Source organism: Somniosus microcephalus, chromosome 6 (genome assembly GCF_052327205.1).
Source record: "Somniosus microcephalus isolate GS21.2 chromosome 6, FLI_Smic_1.0, whole genome shotgun sequence".
NCBI classification, from domain to species: domain Eukaryota; kingdom Metazoa; phylum Chordata; class Chondrichthyes; order Squaliformes; family Somniosidae; genus Somniosus; species Somniosus microcephalus.
The window spans coordinates 223,725,885-223,749,355 of record NC_140992.1 but is presented as its reverse complement, the minus strand read 5'-3'; the positions used below and the strand labels follow the sequence as shown (position 1 = coordinate 223,749,355).

The following is a 23,471-nucleotide window of genomic DNA, read 5'->3' as shown; positions in this document are numbered from 1 at the left end:
GAATATGCTGTAGATGTATACTTGCTATAAAAGTTTTGCTTTGGAAACAGATTAATACAATTTCAGATGATCTTTTTCTCTTATCTGTCTAGGAAATTCCCATGCATTCTCTCGGACCGCACAAGACATTAGATAGGTAGGTTTTCAGCTGTACGGCTGCAACATTTTGTGCAGGTTATGTGCTACAAATATTCAGTTGTAATTCAAAAACCCTTAGGCAAGACAACAAGTTCTGCTCTTCAGCAGAACTATTTTTAAAGACCCCCAATTTTGTGCTCTTTTTTTTCCTGAAGATGTTGACTCATGCTAGGGCATGATTCCACAGCCACCGGCAGGCCTTCTATACTTCAATATGCATCAATGTCTTTGGGACAGGCACAGGGTAAAATTACCTAGGATTCCCATTTCTGATTGCTCTCCAGTGTGTAACATTTGCATATTGAATTGTCATTGGCCCGCAGGCATCTGTAAGGAATACCTATTATATTCACGTGATCACATGCTGAGTTGTCATTGGCCTGCAGGCATCTGTAAGGACTACTATTGTTTTGGAAGACCCAGGCTAGGGGTCCTAACTCCATCTTGTCCCCACTGTGCTGTATGATTGAGATCACAGACCTGATGCTTCATAAAAGAGTTTAAACTGTAATACTCCGTTGTCCTGCAAGTTATTATTTTTGTACAAAGTGTGCAAAACAAGACATGGTGTCAGAACAGGGATTGTAAAATGGACATCGTTGGAGCTCCCTTACCTCGAATGAATTGGGAATCTTTGAACTTACATAGAGAGTGGCGCAAGTTTAAGCAACACATGCAGTTGATATTCTCGGGTCCGTTGAAAAGCAAAGGGGAGGAAGAAAGATGCAGCTGCCTACTCCTGTGGATCAGAGAAAAAGGGAGAGACATTTTTAACACATGGCCTCTCACCGCGGATGAAGCAAAGGTACTGAAAAGTTATTTTGACCGTTTTGAATCATATGTGATGCCCAAGACAAATACGATATTCGCTAGGTACAAGTTTCAGGAGAAAGTACAAGGAGCTAGTGAGTCGTTTGAACAGTTCGTGACTGAGTTAAAACTGCTGGTAAAAGACTGTGAATATGCAGATAACGATGAGATGGTCAGAGACTGCATCGTGTTTGGAATACATTCAGCTAAAGTGAGAGAGAAACTTTTGAATGCTGGGTCCGGGCTAATGCTGGACAAAGCTATCGACATAGCTAGATCGCACGAGATAGCTCAAGCACAGTTGAAAACCATAACTGGTGCCACGAGCAGCTCATGTGAACAGACAGTGCACGCAGTTAATAGACACACACCAAAGAACACCGCCCAGAGAGCGTGTTTCAGAACAGAAAGAACAGAGAGAGTTCTAAAAATGAGCGACACAGACATAAAACGCTTCAAAAACTGTGCATATTGTGGAAACAAGATGCATGGAGAAAAGGAGTACTACCCTGCCAAAGGAAGGTAATGTGCTAAATGTGGTAAACGGAACCACTTTGCTAAAGTTTGCAGGGCTGTTTTTTGAAAAACAGTACACACAGTGAGTGACAGCCAAATGCCAGATAGAGAGTCAAATGCAGAGGAACTGTTTATTGATTCTGTGTCACAGAAAAAACAGATTTCAGAGACTGAGCAAGCTTTTGCTGATATTGAGATAGGAAAACAGGGCACAGAGCTTCGGTTTAAACTAGACACTGGAGCTCAGGTTAATGTAATTCCTCTGAGTGAGTATCACAGCTTGAAGGATGAGTGTGAGCTACAGCCCACCTCACGCAGACTGACCAGCTATGGGGATGAGCAGCTCAATGTAAAAGGCACATGCGTGATGAAATGCAAGTACAAAGAAAGTGACATGATGTTGGACTTTTACATTGTTGACTCTCGAGCACCTCCAGTGCTAGGTCTAAAGGCATGTTTAGACATGGACCTCGTCAAGCTAGTGCTATCATTGACAGCACCAGTTGAGAAGCAGACAGTCATGGAGGAGTTGGCTGATGTTTTCAAAGGAATCGGACTATTCCCAGGTGAATGCACTATTCACCTTGACCCAGCAGCAACCCCTGTGGTTTGCCCACCGAGAAGGATACCACTTGCACTACGTAGTCGCCTGAAGGAGGAGCAGCAGAGCATGGAGAATACAGAAATCATCGTCCGGGAAACAGAACCGACAGAGTGGGTCAACGCGTTAGTATTGGTTGAGAAACCGCACACAGGCAAGCTCAGAGTCTGTCTCAACCCCAGAGATTTGAACAAGGCTATCAAACGCCCTCACTACCATCTACCAACCCTAGATGACATCACACCCAAGCTAGTGGGAGCGCGTTACTTCAGTGTAATGGACGCACAATCAGGATACTGGACTATCAAGCTCACGGAAGAGTCATCTAAGCTAACAACGTTCAACATACCATTTGGATGCTACCGATTTCTGCGTTTACCATTTGGCCTTATCTTAGCTCAGGATGAATTCCAGCGGAAGATCGACGAAACCTATGAAGGCCTCGACGGAGTAGTCGCAATCATAGACGACATCCTCATCTATGGCAGGAATAGAGAGGAACATGACAGGAACCTTCGTGCGATGCTGCAAAGATCACGGGAGAAAGGTATCCGGCTCAACCCCGAGAAAAGCATAAGCAGATCCACCGAGATCAGTTATTTCAGGCATCGCCACTCAACTGATGGCATTAAGCCGGATCCAGAGAAAATCTCCGCCATCAAGACGATGGAGCGGCCGAAGAACTGCGCAGAGCTAGAGACAGTACTAGGCATGGTTAACTACTTAGCCAAGTTTGCCCCGAGCCTCTCCGAAATCAACGCACCCATGCGTCAGTTGCTCAAACAATCCAATGAGTTCCTGTGGGACAAACAACATGACACAGCATTTCAGACTACAAGTGGACGCGTCAAAGTACGGACTAGGCGCAGTATTACTGCAAGAAGGTAAGCCCATCGGCTACGCTTCCAGATCTCTCTCAGACAGTGAAATCAACTATGCTCAAATTGAGAAAGAGCTATATGCAATTCTGTTTGGATGTAAGCATTTCCACCAGTACGTCTATGGCCGACAAGTCATTGTGGAATCCGACCACAAGCCCCTCAAGTCAATCATGAGGAAACTACTAGCCGCAGCCCCACCAAGGCTACAGAGAATGATCCTTCAGCTACAGAAGTATGACTTCACAATCATTCACTGTCCAGGCAAAGACATTCCTGTCGCAGACATGCTCTCCAGAATGTCTCTTAGCTACCAGGACAGCAGCCTCAGTGAAGGCATGGATGTGCAGGCGCACATGGTGTACAACAGCTTACCTGTGAGTGACTCAAAACTGAAGGAGATCCGAGCAGCAACAGAGAAAGATGCACAACTCACACTGCTGAGCAAAGTCATACATGAAGGATGGCCTGAGGAAAGGAGGACATGCCCTCAGAGCATATCTGAATTCTGGAACCACAGAGACGAACTTTCACAAATCAACGGAATCGTCTTCAAAGGAGAGAAAATCATCATTCCTACCAGTCTCAGAGAAGAGGTGTTGACAAAAATTCATGCTGGACATATGGGCACGGAAAAATGCAAACAAAGAGCACGTGACATTATGTTTTGGCCCGGAATGTGCAAACACATTGAGGACATTGTCGGAAAATGTTCCATTTGTCTAGAACGCCACCCATCAAATGCCAAAGAGCCCATGATACCTCACCGTATCCCAGACAGGCCCTGGCGGTCGCGGCAACGGATCTGTTCACATGGAACATCGAGGACTACATAGTGACTGTTGATTACTACAGCAGATTTTTTGAATTGGACAAGCTTCACAGCACCACATCTGCAGCTGTGATCCACAATCTGAAGGCAGCCTTTGCCAGGCATAGCATTGTAGAGACTTTAGTCTCAGACAATGGCCCCCAATACAAATCAAAAGAGTTCGAGTCGTTTGCCAAGGCATGGGATTTCACACATGTCACATCAAGCCCACATTACCCTCAAAGTAATGGCCTTGCTGAAAAAACTGTCCAGATTGCAAAAACACTCATGGACAAAGCCAAAGCGGACAAAAGAGACCCCTACATCAGTCTCCTTGAGTACCACAACACTCCGGTTGACAACTTCAAATCACCAGCACAGCTGTTGATGAGCCGCAGACTTCGCTCAATCCTTCCAAGCACCAACCAGCAGCTGCAGCCAGAGGTCATTAGCTGCAAGCAAGTGCATGCAAAACATGTACAGAGACAGCAACACCAAAAGAGATACTATGACAGGTCAGCTAGACTACTGCCGCCGCTGCACAATGGAGAATCCGTCAGAATCCAGGAGCATGACTACTGGAAGCCAGCAGTCGTCATCCAGCCAACTGACACTGAGCGATCGTAACACGTCCGCACCCCAGAAGGACAGGTGTACCGCTGCAATCGCAGGCACCTCCTGAACACCAAGGAACAACACCGTCATTCCGATGAGAGGATCAGTTCAACAGAGTGTGATGAACAGAGCAATACACAAAACACATCATACTTACCTGAACCTAAACCTGAACCTGATTTGTTGACCGATTCAGGAGCATGCTCAGTTTCATACCACACAAGGTCGAGACGAGAGGTCAAGCCTAGAGTTATCCTTGACTTGTGAACTGTCAAAGGGTGTAGGCGGATCGCTGCCCTAAAAAAAACTGTACATCGTTATTGAAACGTTGAGATGTTTTCAGTGCTAGTTAAATGCTGAGTTTACTTATATGTTTGTGCTACCGAGAACATTATGTAGAAGAAAGGTTTAAAAGTAATGCATAACATTTTTTTTTTAAAGAAAGGGGATGTAACATTTGCATATTGAATTATCATTGGCCCACAGGCATCTGTAAGGAATACCTATTATATTCACATGTGATCACATGCTGAGTTGTCATTGGCCTGCAGGCATCTGTAAGGACTACTACTGTTTTGGAAGACCCAGGCTAGGGGTCCTAACTCCATCTTGTCCCCACTGTGCTGTATGATTGAGATCACAGACCTGATGCTTCATAAAAGAGTTTAAACTGTAATAATCCGTTGTCCTGCAAGTTATTATTTTTGTACAAAGTGTGCAAAACAAGACACAGTGGGCCCTGATGCAAATGCTTTTGCATAGACATCAACTGAGGACAGCTTTGGTGCAGCTATTTTGCTTTGACTGTCACTAGGTAGCCAATATCCTGTCTAGGGTAGTGTCATAACACCCTGTTACAATACGTAGGCCTGGATTCTGTGGTCAGCAGTGAACAAATGGCAAAAGCCGTTCATCACACTTACACTTGCCCACAGCCTTTCTATGGGCTTTTGCACTGGAACTTGTGGTGATTAGAAATCCAAAACAACACGTCACCCTCCACAGGGGATCTGGAACCTGTGGGAGCAGGGCAAGCTACTTAACCAGTCAGAATGAAGAAATCTTACTGAGGCACGTGGAGTCTGAACCAGGAAGTGTAAGTTAGAATAGTTAATTCAATGCCAAATCATGTACAGCAATCAAAATAAAGAGATGGAATGAAAGGTGGGATTAACAGAGTTAAGAGATCAACAAAAAGTAAAATTAAAAAAAATTTTTTTTACATCTCCCGCAATAATTAAAATGTGAAGGAATGAAACTCTACACTTGTAAAAGTTCATTTTCAATGCCAGAGACATTAATTTGCAGTAATTAAAATTTATCACGCTGTTAAAAATTCACTTACACTTGAATGGACAAGCCCTAACTTTTCCTGGCTTGTTTAGTGGGTATCTATTACGTAAGTACAGCAACTTAATATCATTCCATCTGTTTCAATGCCGAGTCTCTTGGCGAGATATTGGTATAGCGAAGCTTCTGGAGGAGCAGGGCAATTTGGACAGCAGCTTCCTGATTTCAGCGTTTAATTGTGCATGTGAGGTCGCCGGAAGTTGCTGCTTGATTTACTCTTCAATAACGGTGAGCGCTGATAGCCAAACCGTTATTTTTACCGCAAAATCCAGGCCATTGTTACAGTTTCAGGCAAGAGAAGATCTTTGGGCCACCTCGCCCACCTTTCCACAGTATTCCCTTGGTGCATTTTGTAATAACCCTGAATCCCTATTGTTGACAAGAACTTGCCTAATTCCTTCTTGAAGCCCATTAAGCTTTCTTGTTCCATCACACGTGCCTGTAATCTGTTCCACATATTTACCACCCTTTTAGTTTAAAAAAAAAAAAAAAAAATCCTCCTGCATTTCCTATTTTCTTGTATTGTCCTTAATTTGAAAATATGACCTTGTGCTTAAATTCTGAACACAGCAGAAAAGCTCGGTGCCGTTTCCTGCTCTCGCCCTGAACTAGACAATTTCATTCACTTTGCCTTCAATTTCCACCTTTCCCTCACCTTCACATGGTCCATCTCCGACTCTTCCCTTCCCTTCCTTGACTTCTCCATCTCCATCTCTGGGGATAGGTTATTGACCAACATTCACTACAAGCCCACTGACTCCCACAGCTACCTGGACTACACTTCCTCCCACCCCGCCTCCTGTAAGGACTCTATTCCATTCTCCCAGTTTCTCCGTCTCCGCCGCATCTGCTCCGACAATGCCACCTTCTACACCAGTGCTTCCAACATGTCTTCCTTTTTCCTCAACCGAGGATTCCCCTCTACCATGGTTGACCCGGCCCTCGACTGGGTCCATTCTATCTCCCGCACTTCTGCCCTCAACCCTGCCCCTCCCACCGGAACAACAATAAGGTTCCCCTTGTCCTCACCTTTCACCCCACCAGCCTCCACATTCAACGGATCATCCTCCGCCATTTCCGCCACCTCCAACGTGATCCCACCACCAAACACATCTTCCATTCCCCTCCCCTTTCAGCATTCCGTAGGGACTGCTCCCTCCGAGACACCCTAGTCCACTCCTCTATCACCCCCAGCACCCCTTCCCCTTCGCCCGGCACCTTCCCGTGCAAGCGCAGGAGATGCAACACCTGCCAATATACCTCCCCCCTTCCCACTGTCCAGGGCCCCAAACACCCCTTCCAGGTGAAACAGCGATTTATTTGTACTTCTTGCAATCTAGTATACTGTATTCGCTGCTCATGATGCGGTCTCCTCTACATTGGGGAGACCAAACGCAGATTGGGTGGCCGCTTTGCGGAACACCTTCGTTCAGTCCGTAAGGGTGACCCCGAGCTTCCGGTCGCCTGTCATTTCAATTCACCATTCCATTCCCACTCAGACCTCACCGTCTGCGACCTCTTGCATTGTTCCACGGAAGCTCAGCGTAAACTCAAGGAACAGCACCTCATCTTCCGATTAGGCACTTTATAGCCTTCTGGACTCGATATCGAGTTCAACAATTTCGGATCATAACCTCGGCCCCTATTATATTTTTATATTTTTTATCCACACTTTTGGTTTGTGCCTTTTCCCTTTTTTTCTCTCTCTCCCCCACATGGCAGCTGTCTTGCACTCTGCCAGCACATTTCACACTTCATCTAGAGCCATTGTTTGTTTCTTTACCTGTCCTATTACTATCTCGTCTCACCTTGAATATCTCTTAATGTCTCTTCTTTCATCCCCTCCCCCATTTCCCAGCCCGCAAACTGCCTTGTAATCTCTTTCATTTCCTGCCTTTTTTTCTCAGTTCTGTAGAAGGGTTTCGACCCGAAACGTTGACTCTGTTTCTCTCTCCATGGATGTTGCCTGGCCTGCTGAGTTTTTCCAGCGTTTTCTGTTGTTATTGCAGAAAAGCTTACTTGGATCCACTTTTTTCAAACCTTTCATAATTTTAAACACTTCTATCATATACTCTCTCGGTCTCTTTTCAAGAACGAAAAGACTCGGGGGAGACAATACAGCCCTGGGACCATGTGTGGCACACTTTACCTTCACCTATTACCCTTGACGTATTTCTGCATTATGCACTCTGCCCAGCGATAGGCAGTTAATTAAACTGAATTTCAATAATGTTCACTCTCCCTTTTCTGCTCCCCAGCAAGAGAAGGTAAGAGCATTTAATTAGGAGGAAGGGCCCTTCCAGCTTTAATACTACACCTGAAAGGACCTATTAAAACAAAATTATTTAGTATAACTCTTGGTTCTCAATGTTTTCCCTATTCCTGTGGAGAAGTCACTGACATGCACTGAGGTTAGGCTCTTGTATGAAGAATGGCATTTAGGGTGGAGTACCATTCAGCTGCTAGCACCTGTAGACCTGTACGATAGCAAAATACTGCAGATGTTGGAAATCCGAAATAACAACAGAAAATGCTGGAAAAACTCAGCAGGTCAGGCAACATCCGTGGAGAGAAATTTGAGTTGACGTTTCGGGTTGGACCCTTCTTCAAAACTGGAAAGAAAAGAAACTAGATCGGAGGCAGGGCTGCGATCGGACAAAAGAATAAAAGAAACAAAAGAAGTAAAAGAGATTAGAAGCTAGACGAGATGGTACCCTGGCATGAGTCACTGCCTTCAGGAAAATTGGAGGAGAGATGCCCTGTCTCCCCAAATGAATCAACTGTTAATGACATTCATTTCATCAGCATTGATGATAGATTTTTTTAAATTTGCATCAAAAAACTCCCTTTACTCCTCTCATTATTGTTACTGCTTCTTCACTTTTTCTACTTAGAGTCAAACTAAAACAAACTACTTGAGAACCTTATCTTTTCTAAAAGGAAATCTTACTGCAGCATCAACATATCGAATTGTGTCATCTTGAGCAACTGAGACTTATCGGAAAGAAACTGACACTTCTTTTCTGTCGCAGCATTTACAAATTACAGAATGCAGCACCAACCATTTGATTATGTCGTATTCTGTAAATAGAATTACCCATAATCCAATGAAATCTAAATTTCAGGTTGCTAAAATACGAACTGGCACAAAACCTCTTCATGAGGGTTCATGATCACCACCATACACTCCAGTATGGACTATGTTATTATTACATACTCTTAAATTATGGGAGCAAAAGTTCATTTTTAGACAGGCTCATGAATGTAAACTTTTATTTGATTTCAACAATTAAAAACGGTTTGGAAAATCTATCTTAAACAGTATGAACATGCAAATAAAAGGAAACTGAAGTTTTTTTGATGCACGTTAATTTTACATACAAGAAATGTTTATCACAGCACACCTCAATGATCTCAGTTTTCAAAATGACCTTCCATTGCTTACTAGCTGCAGCAATTAATTTTAAATTATTGGGTGGTTCCAGAAGATCTTTTTGTGCAGTAAACCGGAAATATTTAGATTTGCACACTGCTCCCTCTGTAGTCAGAATAATACAACAGTAGTGAAAGTGAAATTGCATGCCATGGAGCGAATAATTACACCTTAGCTAAGGTATGTTGCTACTGGTCAGGCAGCATTGTCGAGGAAACACAAGACAGTTGAAGTTTCAGGTATAAAACATTTGCTCAGAACTGAAAGATATTACAAAAGAACAGCATTTAAGAAGGAACAGAATGAGGGAAAATCATCTTCTTCTTCTTCTTCTTAGGCAGCCCTAGGAACCGAGGATGATTTGCTTCCACATTAAAAATGAGCTCGCATGTGACTGATTAGTCCAATGCAGGACCTACAGTCTCTGTCACAGGTGGGGCAGACGGTGGTTGAAGGGGCGGGTGGGTGGGGTGCTTGGGTTGACTTGCGCTGCCTGCGCTTGGCTTCCGCTTGCTCCCGGCGAAGAGACTCGAGGTGTTCGGCGCCTTCCTGGATGCTTCTCCTCCAATTTGTGCGGTCTTGGGTCAGGGATTCCCAGGTGTAGGTGGGGATGTTACACTTTTTCAAGGAGGCTTTGAGGGTGTCCTTGAAGCGTTTCCTCTGCCCACCTGGGGCTCTCTTGCCGTGCCGGAGCTCCGTAGAACACTTATTTTGGGAGTCTCGTATCGGGCATGCGAACAATGTGACCCGCCCATCAGAGCTGATTGAGTGTGGTCAGAGCTTCGATGCTGGTGATGTTGGCCTGAGCAAGAACACTGCCAGTGGATTTGCAGGATCTTGCGGAGGCAGCATTGGTGGTACCTCTCCAGTGCTTTGAGGTGCCTGCTGTACATGGTCCATGTCTCTGAGGCATACAGCAGGGCAGGTATCACTGCTGCCCTGTAGACCATGAGCTTAGTGCCGGGTTTTGAGGTCCTGGTCTTCAAACACTCTTTTCCTCAGGCAACCGAAGGCTGCACTGGCACACTGAAGGAGGTGTTGGACTTCGTCGTCGACGTCTGCCCTTGTTGACAGTAGGCTCCCGAGGTATGGAAAGTGGTCCACGTTGTCCAAGGCCTTGTCATGGATTTTGATAATCGGGGGGTAGCACGAAAGACATGTGCACACATTCACACACACGCACACATTCTCTCTCTCACACACACACACACACACACACACACACACACACACACACACACACACACACAATGGGGTGAATTTTAACCCCATAAACGGGTGGGTTAGGGTCAGGTGAGATGTTAAAATTTTTTAAATCTCAAACCCGACCCCAACCCGCCCACTTCCGGGTTTAACGGAGGCGGGGCAAGGGGTGGGCAGACAGCCCGCTCCCAGGAGGCAGGTTGGCCATTTAAATATTTTACTGAGGCTGGTAGCCTCAGATTTAACCTGCTTTACAGCTTTAACCCTGGCTGGCTATTATGTCCGTGTATAATTGAGACACGGACTGCAGGAGTTGATTGTAACAAGTCTTTACTGAATGGAGACAACCTGGAAACTGAAACTACAGAAGCTTGCTAGGGCCTTTTATACAGGGGTGGTCACTGCCGGTACTGCAGTCTGAGACCAGTTATTCCCTTAAAGGTACATACACAACAATTCCTCCCCTTTTAGATAAACAGTACATAACATTCATTTAACAACTAAATAATAACTAATTACAATTACGGTTGCTAGATACATTGGTTGAAGTTAAGCAATTATAAGTTCAGTCTTTGAGGAGGCTTCCTGATTCTGTCTGGATAACGCCTCTTTGGGATATCAGGTTCTTCTGGGAAGGTTGCGTCGGGATCAATGTCATTGTTTGGTTCGTCTGCTTCCAATATCACCGATTCTGCGGTAGATGCAATTGGTACTTCGGTTTCATCGCCAGGTGTATCAGATCATGGTGTGGAGTTGACGTTTTCCAGTGACTCTAGAATCTGGTCAGCATGGCGTCTTACAATGCTCTCTCCAACGTCCACGGTATACATTAGAGGTCCTTGCCGTGTACAGATCGTTCCTCGCTGCCATTTCTCTGTGCGGTAGTCCCGGGCCAAAACTGGTTGACCTATCTTAAAACTCCTGGTCGGCCTTTCATTCATATTCTGAAACTGCCTGTTCTCCACATCTCTTCTGACGTTTAGCTTAACCAAATCCAAGCGGCATCGTAGTCTTCGATTGAAGAACATCATGGCTGGAGTTTGGTTGGTAACCGCATGTGTCGCATTCCGGTAGGCAAACAAGTTGTCCACCTTGTGTTGTAGGGGTATATCTTCATTACACATTGCCTTGATAGCTTTCTTGAAGGTTTGAACAAACCTCTCGGCCAATCCATTAGTGGCTGGATGATATGGGGCGGATGTGTAATGCTTAACACCATTGTTCTTTAAGAACCTCCAGAACTCTTCAGACACAAACTGTGGTCCATTGTCAGAGCAAATCTGTTCAGGCTGCCCATTCCTGGCGAATATGGTTCGTAAGACTGTGATAGTTTTTTCTGTGGTGGTTGAGGACATTTTTATTACCTCTGGCCACTTTGAATGTAATCAGCATTGCTCTCATTTTTATGCTGATTTCTCCTGTGGAATTTAAATCTTTCTGTTATCAGCAGCGGTGTAGGATTTAGGTGTTCCTGTAGGATAGCAACAATTTCGTTAAAACTCTTCGCCTTCGGTTTGGCTGGAGTAATCAGGTCCCGCAATAGGCCGTACGTTCTTGTGCCCATTAAATTTAGCAATACCGATGCCTTTTTCTCATCGGCTATTTCGTTTGCCTCGCAATATACCTCGACTCTTTCCACATACGTGGTCCAGTCTTCTATTGCATTATAGAAGGCAGTGATATCGCCAGTCTTTGGCATCTTGAAAATCTAAGATGGCGCTTTGCCTTCGTCCCCGATGGATCAAAATGGCGCCTCCCGCGCTTTTCCTTCTTCCCCGCCGAGTTAAGATGGAGCCTCCCGCGCTTTCCTGCTGCTGCTGCCAACGCTGCGCTCCGCGGTATTTTTATTTTTCTATCGCGCTTCAATATTTGCTCCGTTAATTGAAGAACCGTTCCCGTCGTGGAGCGGACCCTCTGGGACACTTCCCTCCCTCTTCTTAGGTCTGAACGCTGCCCGGCTGCGAAGCACCGGCCGCGCCCTGTGTGCTCCACCCTCTCTCTCTCTCTTTGCTTCCCGACTCGCTGCCCGGCCCCGTTGCAGAGCCACCCGATCGAGCTCTAGCCCGCCGCAGCCCAGGAAGGATCAGTGCACTACCTGCCACCAGCCCGATTAGCTGGGAAACCACAGACTGGAGACCAAGCCTGGCTCTCGACAGTCTCTCCTGCACTTTTCAATTCGATGATTTGGAGGGCGGTTGCCCACGGTTGACGCCCGTTTCTCGAGTTTCTTTGGATTATTTTTTTTTTCTTTCTTCTGGCTTCGACCTTCAATAGCGTCGTCTGAGGTGCTGCCGAGTTGCAGGTAAGTTCGTTTCTTACTCGTCGCCAGTATTATGTCCGTGTATAATTGAGACACGGACTGCAGGAGTTGATTATAACAAGTCTTTACTGAATGGAGACAACCTGGAAACTGAAACTACAGAAGCCTGCTAGGGTCTTTTATACAGGGGTGGTCACTGCCGGTACTGTAGTCTGAGACCAGTTATTCCCTTAAAGGTACATACACAACACTGGCCAAGTTTCCCAGGCCTCGGGAAACCCGGCAACCGAAGGGAGTCGAGGACCGCTTTGGGGAGAAGGTAAATGCCTTTATAGCACTGTTTGTGGGCCGGGAAGAGCAGGACTGCTTCCCCCCGGCCCCCCAAGCTTTACCCTCTTGCCCTTTACTCTTCCCCCAATACAAAGAACCCCTGAGGATGGGGTCGCCCCCCTCCCCTCTCCCAGTAGCAGCTGCAGGCTCCCTACCTGGGGCTTCGGCCTGCTGTGGAGTGCGCCCAGCCTGACTGGAAGCCCAGTCTGCCAATCTGGGTGACTTCAGGGAGGGGATCCTGTTTTTAAAAAAAAAGTTAGGTTTCCCATCCGAAACTCCAACCTCCCCCCGCAACCACTCCGTCTACAAAACCCAACCCTGCCAATATCGGGGCCAGTGACCCAGATGGACGTTTAAACAGGCTTTAGGCCCTTTGAATATGTTAATTAGGGACCAAACGCCTTTTCAAAATTAGTCAGCGAAGAGTGGGTCAAACGTTTGGCTTGTCCCGCTCACGATTCTTCAGTAGCACCTGCGTCCGTCAACAACAAGTATGTTGAGAAACAATTTTTTTTTACAAAAACACCTTGCTGTAGAGCTAAGAGGAGCAGCAGTGCTTCCCAATTTCACAGGCAATTCGATCGGCTCTCCCTCATAGCTTGCTCCATCTCTCCGACAGGCTGGCGCTGTGCAATTTCAACCTCTTAGCCTTTTCGCGCGCGTGTGTGCGTGTGTGTGCATGCGCGCGCGCGTGCGTTTTTTCCCCCTTTGCCTTGTTTCTTCTTAAATGCAGATCATCTATAATATCTTTCAGTTTTGAGGAACGGTTTTGGTTTTATATCTGAAATGTCAACTACCCTGCATTTTCTTGACTGATGCTGCTTGACCTGCTGAGTACCTGCAGCCTTTCATGTTTTTGTTTCAATAATTTGATTAGCTTGAGTTCAAAGGCTACTGGGGCTTTGATCCAACCTGTTTGTGGTTCTCTTGCTAAAATGTTATAGTGAGCTGCCTTCATGCTGCTTTTACAGCACTCTAGTGCCACCAACTCTTGATATGTAGGTCTTGTGCAACAGCAAAGTAAGCTATCCAGATGCACTAAGACCACTGGCTGGGGAAATCTGTTTTACTGGGTCTTCCCAATAGCCGGCCCGATAGAATCTGTTGGATTTACTTTGGTGTTGCTGCTGGCTGCGTAAGATTGCTTGTTGGGAGCCAATAGCATAAAGCGTTATTTAATAACAACTTTTGGCTGCACCCAGTTTTAAAAATATTTTTGCCCTGCCTACTTAGAGTCATTTAAATATTTGGCACTGAAATCTACTGGATCATTACAGTGCACTATTTTCATTTAGTTGACCAATTGAGTGAATTTTGCTTTCACCACACAAGTGCACCGAATTCTTGCATCTCAACCACTTGTTTCAGTAAAGCATTCAAATTCAAACATACTCTGATTGCATCTTCATTTTGATTACTGTACTACCTGTAATAACTCCTTAAAAGTATGAAATCTTCTGGTCATTTCACAGAAATGTTGCTGTATTTGTTGAAATGACTTGGCAACATCTACCAAAGTGACACTCATTTGGTACAAGTTGTCAGTCCCAGCAACTCTTGAGATTTTGTAATGAGAGTAACATCTTTTCTGAAGTGCACTAATTTTTACTGCTATAAAAGTTGATACCTTCTCATTTTACCTTACATACTAGTACATATTTTGAGTATATTTGTGGTTTTCAACACTGGACGTGCATGTTAACTAACCCCACATCAGTTCCCTTAATGCATTTTTAGTGCTAATTTATTTCATTTCTTGATTCTTCAGTCATAACAAGTGGCTGCAAGATGACATTTAAAGAGCTTTACACAAGGAGCTCTCCTGTAATACAAAAGGCTGAGTAACTATAGACCTTACATATGTGATGTACGAGGTTGAACATTTGTGAGAAATACTGTGTGCATTGTATCTATTAATTACAATGTTAACTTTCTAGAAACAAATCACAAAAAAGACGATTTGAAGAGGAACTGCATGAAAAAATGATAACAACAATTGATGGGATAAATTCACATAAGTATGTAACATTTTAATTTTCTATTTTTTTGACAATGCATTTTAGTAACCTTTGGATATTGAAACCCTTGTGAGTAATCACTGAATGTAAAGAATATTCCAGAATAAAGCAACAATCCTATTTTTGAGAGCTTAACAATAAAATGCTCTTGTATTTTTGTTTCATATTCTAAGTAAAATAGTTTTAAAATTCAATGCATGCTGTAGTACAAACACTAGGAAGGACTGAGGTTCAATTCCAAGTAGGAACTGAGCTAGCTGACCTGAGTTGGAACATTAGTTACAGTACCCAGGTCTGGGAATGAAAAACAGAGAGTCAAGTATTGTGATCTGGAAAGTATGTGTGTGTGTAGGGGGACTTGAGTTGAAGAAAGTATCAAGCTTAGTTGTGATGCCACCCATGGTGATAAGACCATTACTATCCATTGTCTGGGCTCACACATGAGGAATGACCATTTCAGTGAAGAACCGAAGATGTCAATTTCCACAGTTAATAGAAGAGAGGTACTGAAAGGTCAACACATTTCGTTTTAGATTTTTTTTTTAAATCACTCATTCTTCACTGAGTTTTTATGCAGTCCAAATACACTGACCTCGCTACAGTGTAGTGGATATAATGGATGTGGTTGACATCATCTTTTGGAAAATGTATTGCTTCAGAATTTTACAAAAGTATATTGCACAATAATTTATCACAGAACATTAACAGGCACGTACTTCTGGATATTTTGCCAAAATAATTTACCATTTTACTAAATCTGGTTGGATTACTCTTGAATCAATCATGTTCGTGTTTGATACAATATAGCAAAGTGCATTACTAAACGAATACTCGGTCTGTCTATAAGAGAAGGTAAGTAAGCAAAGCGAAGCCTATTCAATTACACCAACTCAAGATCTAGCTTGTATCTTTAGAACAGCAGGAGGAAGCAACTTTCCCTTTATTTTTACAATGTGTGATTCATGAGAGTGGGGTTAGGTGTAATGGGGGGGGAGGGAATCTCTTGTAAGTGGGCACAGTAGAAGGAACTTTATTCTGCATCTGTCATCTTGATGAAGACAAAATTTAACCACCCCCAGCACTCGTCTGCAGTTTATGCTACATTATACTCTACAGTACAGAAATGCCATTCGGCCCAACTGTTCTATGCTGGCGTTTATGCTCCACATGAGCCTCCTCCCACCCCTCTTCATCTCACCATATCAGCATACGCTTCTATTTCTTTCTCCCTCGTGCTCATCTAGCTTCCACTTAACTGCGTCTATGCTATTTGCCTCAACTACTCCTTGTGGTAGCACGTTCCACATTCTTACCACTCTTTGTGAAACTCCTGAATTCCCTATTGGATTTATTAGTGACTATCTTATATTTATGGCCTCTAGTTTTGGTCTAGTGGAAACACTTTCTCCACATCTACCCTATCAAACCCTTTCATTATCTTAAAGACCTCTATCTGGTTACCCTTCTCTTTTCTTGAGAAAAGAGCTCCAATCTTTCCTGATAGTTATAACCTCTCAGTTCTGGTATCATCCTTATGAATCTTCTTTGTACCTTCTCCAGTGCCTCTATATCCTTTTTATAATATGGAGACCAGAACTGTACACAGTTCTCCAAGTGTGGTCTAACCAAGGTTGTATACAAGTTTAGCATTACTTCTCTACCGTATATCCTACAACAAATGGGCAATAAATATTGTAATAGTTTTTATTGTTGCTGCCTGTCTTTGAGTTTTAATTTGGGGAAGTTTCATTGTGTGGAATGGGAGTTTGTAGATGGTTGCATGTTTGAGGTTGGAAAATGATTAGTTGTCACCAATTTCCCTGTTTTCAACTTTGGCCACTGGTTTAGCTAACATTAAAGTAATTCAAAACAGAAAGATAAGCTGCAGGACCCGTCAGTGGCTCAGGAGGGACCAACCTGAGTCATATGTATCAAGAAGGTTCAATCTGTGCCTAATAAGCAGATCTCAGCCATGGCAGTGTTGGTTAACTTTTGATTGCGGGTAGTGTTTCTCCCACTCTCCTGCCATAATTTCAGTGAAAACCCTAGAGAAATGGCTTAAACGTCCATCTGTTTCTAAGGGGTTTCCACTCATCATCTGCCAAAGTAACAGCGGGAGATCAGGAGAACCTTTGCGGAAATTCTACCTCAATGTCTCCCAGCTGGGACAGGATGGGTAGAAAAAACTTCATTCAGGGTTCCTGTTTGAAATTGCAGTCTAATGACCCCAGTTGAATTTGCAGGTATGTGGACATTGGGTGAAATGGGGTTGGGTTTTATTATGATGCCCATGATAGAGATATTGCTGCCTTGATAAAATAGCCTAGTTTCTAGACTTGCATGAAGAGCGGCCACTTTGCTAAAATACAGAAGGGCTTTTAGTGCCTATGGAATCATATTGCTGCATGAGTTACTACCTTCAGGAGAGGAGAGGAGAATATGTAGGAAGAGAGAAAGCAGATCTGTAAATGCAAATAGGTTTCATTTTAGAGATAATATTCTGATTTGATTGCTTGCAGCAATTTGACTATATGCGCAATATAATATCTATTACAGTTGGCTCATGCTTGCAACATTTTTTCCTTTTACAGACAATGGGTTAAATGTGGTGTCTTATCCCGTATGTTGTTGTCTTTCAGTGAAAAGGGACTAGAAAAACAAGTAAGTATATGTGCACTCTGAGAAATCATGGTTGAGGTCTGTTATCCTAGTCCTTTGTCCCAGCAGGTTTGAAAAAACTCGTGTCTCCCTGGGAACTGGTTTTGTTTCGGTTCAGTTTATGCACTGTGATGCTGCAAGACAGTGCAGTATTAAAGCTAGTCAACATCAGAAACAATTTTATTCTGTAATATTACTATGAAGTAACCAAAATAACAATTTTACAGAAAATAACAATATTTTAAACACTTTGCCAGTACTCATGGTCATTCTTTTATTCTTGGTTTTTCCTCGTTCACAAAAAAACAAGCGTCCAATCTTTGATGAATTTTCACTGTCAAAACCAGTATACTCTGTAGCAAATATCAGTGCATCTTTGAGGAATTAAAAGTCCATACTTTTTATGAAATCTATGAAGCACTGTCTTTATTGTTTAACTATTTAAAGCTCATAGTAATTCTGCAGTGATTATTTTAAGATTTAAATGAAGATGCATGACAAATAAATAGGTTAAATTTAGTTAACTGAATATCATTAAGTAACAGAAGAACCTTTCAGAATTTAGAGATTAAAGCTAATCTTTTTTGTTATGGAAAGTTCTGAACCTGAATTAAAACTATTTTGCATAAATACAACTCCATTCCTGTTCATTGCTAGAACTCTCTTCTACCTTGCTACATCTTATCCCCAAAGCCTCCTCTAAAACCTATCTCTTCAATCACCCTTCCTGATGACTTCTCCTAACTGCTGCTTTTCTAACCTCTCACCCTTTGTGAATCTCCATTTAAAAGTGCTACTTGGGTGCACGTTTTTATGAAACTGTACTCCCATGTGATTCACCATGTTCAAAAAAAAAAGGGAAGAAAAATTGGAGGGCAAAAAATGTAATTGTTGTTTTCATAATTTCTTGCAATGGCTGCCTTTTTCCTTTCTTCCAGTATCGTTCAGTCAGTCTTCCTTCCTTGAAGTATTATGTTGGTTGTGCCACTATGATATTCCTTTGCATATTTGTGGTCCACATGCTTGTTATGCCACAGTAAGTACTGCATTTGTGAATCTTAATCACTTTTAAATTTAAAACATTTTATAACCTGATTGCACCTTCAACCAAGTATGTTTTCCTCAATAGCAATAGCCTGCTGGGAATATCATTTGGAACCGCTGCCATTATTCTTCTGATAATTCTCTTCATTTGTTTTGCTGGTCATCTAAAGGTGAGTTGAATAAAAATATTGTAGCCAAGAAATTATCTAAATTTTCGCTGTCATCGATTGCTGATTCTTTGTAACTTTGGTTTAAAATATTTCAACACTTTATACACAGTACTGATGCATGTTCAATTCTGTGCCTGTTATACATAAATATTATAACACAGAAACAGGCTTTTTGGCCCAAGTAGTCTTTGTCAATGTTTTCCCTCTATGTAACCAAATAGTTCTGATCACATTTATCCACATTGTTCGCATATCCCTTCATCCTCTTTCCTTTCATCCAACTATCCAATGTAATTTTGAATGGTGACATAGGCCGCGATTTTGTCATTGGATGCGGGTTGGGAGCAGGTCAGGTGGTTTCCAGCTTTCAGTCCCGCCCCAATTGCATCCGGCCTATGGACGTGATTTTACGTTGATTGACCTTGTTAAGCCTGCCCTGCGGGCTTGCTGGCCAATTAAGAGGAAGCCGGTCAGATGACGTCATTTGATGACGCATCATCTGTCGGTTTTCTTAAAGGGACCTTGCACAATTTTTCTTTGACCGCTTATTTCTCAGTGTTTGACAGCATTGAGGTGCTGCAAACACTGACAATCACTGTACAAAGGTGAACTCTTGCACCCAGGCTCTCCAGTGACTCCCTCCTTAGGCTGGAACAGATGGCAGCTGCAAGTGAGGTAACAGGAGCGACCTGTCACTGGTGAGAGAGGTTCTTCCAATGAGGTGGCATTAGACATCGTTTTCAAAACTTGTTACCTAAATAAATGTGTAAATGCATTAAAAATGATTTTCCCAACATTTCCTTACCTCTGAAACTCACCAGTGCACCATTGGATCCTTCACACCACTTCTGCAGCTACCACTGATTCTTGTTGCCATAACAGCTGTCATCAATGCAGAAACATTACAGCAGACTCACAACACGCCACACTTACCTGGCGTGGCGTCCGAACGTCGGGAAGCCCGAGGCAGAAGCGGCAAAATTAAAAAATAGCCTGTTAACTATACTCAACTACCTGTTAACAGGCAGGTAAGTGGCTTTAATCCTCTTCCCGCCGCTAGGTGTCGGGTCCATGCGCAAATCGGGGACCCGACAGTTGGGAAAATGGTTTGGAGGCAGGTTGACGGCGGGATTGGACCCACCGTCAATCAAAACGATTTTAACATTTGACCCACCTCCAAACCCGCCCTCTCAGTGCCGATAAAATCGTGGCCAAAGTTTCTGCCTCAACCACTAATGGAAATGAATTCCACAGCCTCACAATTTTCTGTGTAAAGATGTTTCTCCTGCTTTCTGTTCTAAATTTCTTACATTTAATCTTGTCTCTATAGTCCCTCATTCTTGACCCATCAACTACTGGAAACAGTCTGCTTCTATCTATCCTGACGTATACTTCCATCATTTTAAACACGTCTATCATATTGCCCTGTAATGTGTGTTGTTCTAACAATAAAAGACCCAATTTTTCAAGTCTCTATTTATATTTTCTCACGCTGGGCAGCATCCTAGTGATTCTGCATTATACCCTCTCTAAACCATTAATATTCTTTCGACAGTGTGCAGCCCGATATTGCACACAGTACTATACCTGAGGTCTTATTAAGATTTTATATAGGCTTATTATTCTTGACTTTTAAATTTTATACCTTGAAAACTCCACTCATCTTTTTTATGACCTTGGGATAAAGGCCCTATATAAATCCATGATGATACTACTGCTACTATTACCCCTACTACCATCACCATCATCACTACCACCATCAACACAATTATCACCACTGCCTAATTTTCTTTAAGACTGGAATACCATTCTGCTGTGTTCTGAAACACTTTATCTATTGGCTAGTAGGTGCCAATGTTTCCTCAAATTTGAACTTGCAGAAACAAATGTTCCTAAATGTGATACTTAAACATTTAAACTTTAGAAATATAATGAAGCTACCTTACCATTAATTATTTTTGAATTTTTATTTGGCTCACAGTGAAAATTTTGCATAAGAAATTCCTAAAAATGTGACAACATTTCAGGTTACCTCTCTTTTCTGTTTCACACAAAGCACTGGATGAACAGCTCAGCTTCAAATTTGTTCATTGCCATCTCTGAAACTGTTACAACGAAACCGATAGCACGGCTACCACTGATTCTTGTTGCCATAACAGTAGTATTGGTCATCTCAGTTTTGAACTTGGTGAGTAATTGTAACGTAACCATGACAAATATGTCCAGAAGTGAATCTTTTCTAAACTGTATGTGAACTAAATTAAGTAATTGTTTCACTCATTGAGTGATGTAAATTTGTAACTCAAAAGCCTCAAATGGTGCAGTTTTTCCAGATGTCAAAACAGTAGTGCCATGTGCCATCCATATAGATGGAGGTTGCTTGTTTCTGATGTAGTTATGACAAACGTGCAACTGCATATAAAGATACGACTGGCAATTTCAGAATTTGGAGTGGATGGGAGAGGGTCATGCAACTGTGTCAAAATAAATTTTAGGGGGGAATGGTGAAACATCCTCACCTGAGTGGTAGTGCCTATGGTTTATGAAGTTGGCAATGAGTTTGTACACCTGGTATTAAAGGTGAAGTAAGGAAAGAGGGAATGGAAATGGGTCCCATTGCAGTGATGGTAATTCTGGCATATTACCATGTTCTGTCAGCCGCTTGATAGACTCATAACTTACAAATGTGGTAAATGCTCCTTTATTTACACTTTATTTTCTTTCTGGCATTTGAGATAGAAATTCCGATTGGTGAATTTTCTGTAACATGCTCATTTTGCTCTCGGGACGTGGGTGACATCAATGAGTCCGCTGATGTTGACATTAATTGCCTAGCCCGAGATGTCGAGAGAAGGTGGTGGTGGGGCTTTCTTGAACTGCTGCAGCCTTTATGATGGTAATACTTGCACAATGGTGTTAGGTAGGAAATTCTAGGCTTTTGACCCAATGAAGATGAAGGAATGGCAGTTTATACCCAAGTTAGGATGTTGTGTGACTTGGAGGTGATGGTACTCATACTACATTTCTGCAGGTGGAGTTTACCAGTTAATTTACCAGTTAATATCTGCATAAAAATAGCACCCACAGGAATGTAGTACAAGTGTGTTAAGTGTTCATGTGTGAAGTTTGCCACTTGGCATTTTTACACATTCATGTATATTTTTCTCCTCTTCATATTCTCCTGGAAAACGTACTTTGGGTCGTTGATTGCAAGCCAGCTTATACGGGGTACAAAACTGCAGCCAGAGGTGAAACTACTGATGTGATTTTGTTTTTGAAACTGTGGGGGTGATTTTGCCATTTAAACTGTGGGGGTGATTTTGCCATTTAAACTGTGGGGGTGATTTTGCCAATCAGGGTGCGTTGGAGGCGGGACTGCTGCTTGTCGGGTTTTAGTCCCGCCTCCATCGACTTGTGGCCAACCCACCCTATTTTCCCTTGATTGACCTTGTTAAGCCTGCCCAGCGGGCTTAGCAGGGCAATTAAGGGGAAGCCGGTTACAGAGAATGTCAGCGTATGACGTTTCATCTGTCAAAACAGAGAAGCAGTCAAACACTGACATTCTCTGTTGTTTGGTGAGTTTTTGTACTCAAAGCTCACCAAATCTATTTTCTGAGCAGAAAGCAGATGGCTGTTGCTTCGGAGAATGCAGCAGCCATTCTGTCATCTCTGCCATTGAGATGCCGGAGCCTCCAGATCCCCAACAATTGAAGCCTGCAGGAAGAAACAAAGGTAAGTAAACTTTTACTAACACTTTTCACTCAGCTCACATATTTCCCTCTCCACACTTGCACCCATCACTCACCGCCACAGCGCACTTTTGGACCCCTCTGACCCCCGCAGACCCACTGCTCGCCTCACTGACTCTGGCGGGATTCGCAGCCTTCGGGAAGCCCACACTTGTGTGGGTAAAATGGGGATAATCCTCTTAACTGCCTGTTAACTACCTGTTAACAGGCAGTTAAGTGGCTGTAATCACCTGCCCGCCTCCAGGAGACGGGACCCGACGCGGGTCGGCTACCCGCCTCCTGGGAAGCTGGCACGGAGGCGGGCTGGGTACCCGCCCCCAGATTCTGCCATTTTCCTGGCAGTCCCGCCTCCAAACCCGCCTCCCCAGGGCTGGCAAAATCGCCCCCTTAAAGTCTGTATATTTAGTTTTTCAGTTAGGTGTTTAAATAAATGTCTAAACTTTTTGCACTTTAATGTATAGCATGGAGCCTCATGTTCCATGTATAAAGTATAAATAAATGTTCCCAGTAATTTAAATAGATCCAAAGCTACAGATACTAACTGATCTTGATGTTAAGCTTTAGGATGTATCCATGAATGAGGCACCAATACTAAAAACAGATTTTTCCAATCTGCCAAGCCCATGTAATTCAAATAGGACACATAGGCCTAGAAATTCACTGGCGCCCCTGCCTCGCCAGGGCGCCGGAAGTACCGCCCCGGAAGGAGTCGCAGCCGCCCGCTGCAAATTCAGTTTCAGCGCCCCAGACGGAAGCGCGGCGCTACTCGAGGCGCCCCGCATCCCTCTTGGGGCGCTGCAACTGAAAATCGCAGTGCAACGTGCCGCAGCGCCACACGCTGCGGTACGGCACGCTGCGGTACTGCAGGCCTTCCTCCCCTTCTTAAA

The 23,471-nt window shown here is 43.5% G+C and overlaps 1 protein-coding gene across 2 annotated transcripts in view; it reads left to right on the top strand.

The window, feature by feature from the left end:
• The window catches only part of adcy7 (adenylate cyclase 7), a 223,696-nt gene that overhangs the window by 169,340 nt on the left and 30,885 nt on the right, over nucleotides 1–23,471 (top strand). For both annotated transcript variants that reach the window (XM_085991468.1, XM_085991467.1), the window contains exons 12-17: nucleotides 93–136; nucleotides 14,883–14,963; nucleotides 17,555–17,624; nucleotides 18,560–18,657; nucleotides 18,751–18,835; nucleotides 20,892–21,023. In XM_085991468.1, coding sequence (XP_085847594.1) covers nucleotides 93–136; nucleotides 14,883–14,963; nucleotides 17,555–17,624; nucleotides 18,560–18,657; nucleotides 18,751–18,835; nucleotides 20,892–21,023 — 510 coding nt within the window. The remainder of the gene's footprint in view (nucleotides 1–92; nucleotides 137–14,882; nucleotides 14,964–17,554; nucleotides 17,625–18,559; nucleotides 18,658–18,750; nucleotides 18,836–20,891; nucleotides 21,024–23,471) is intronic.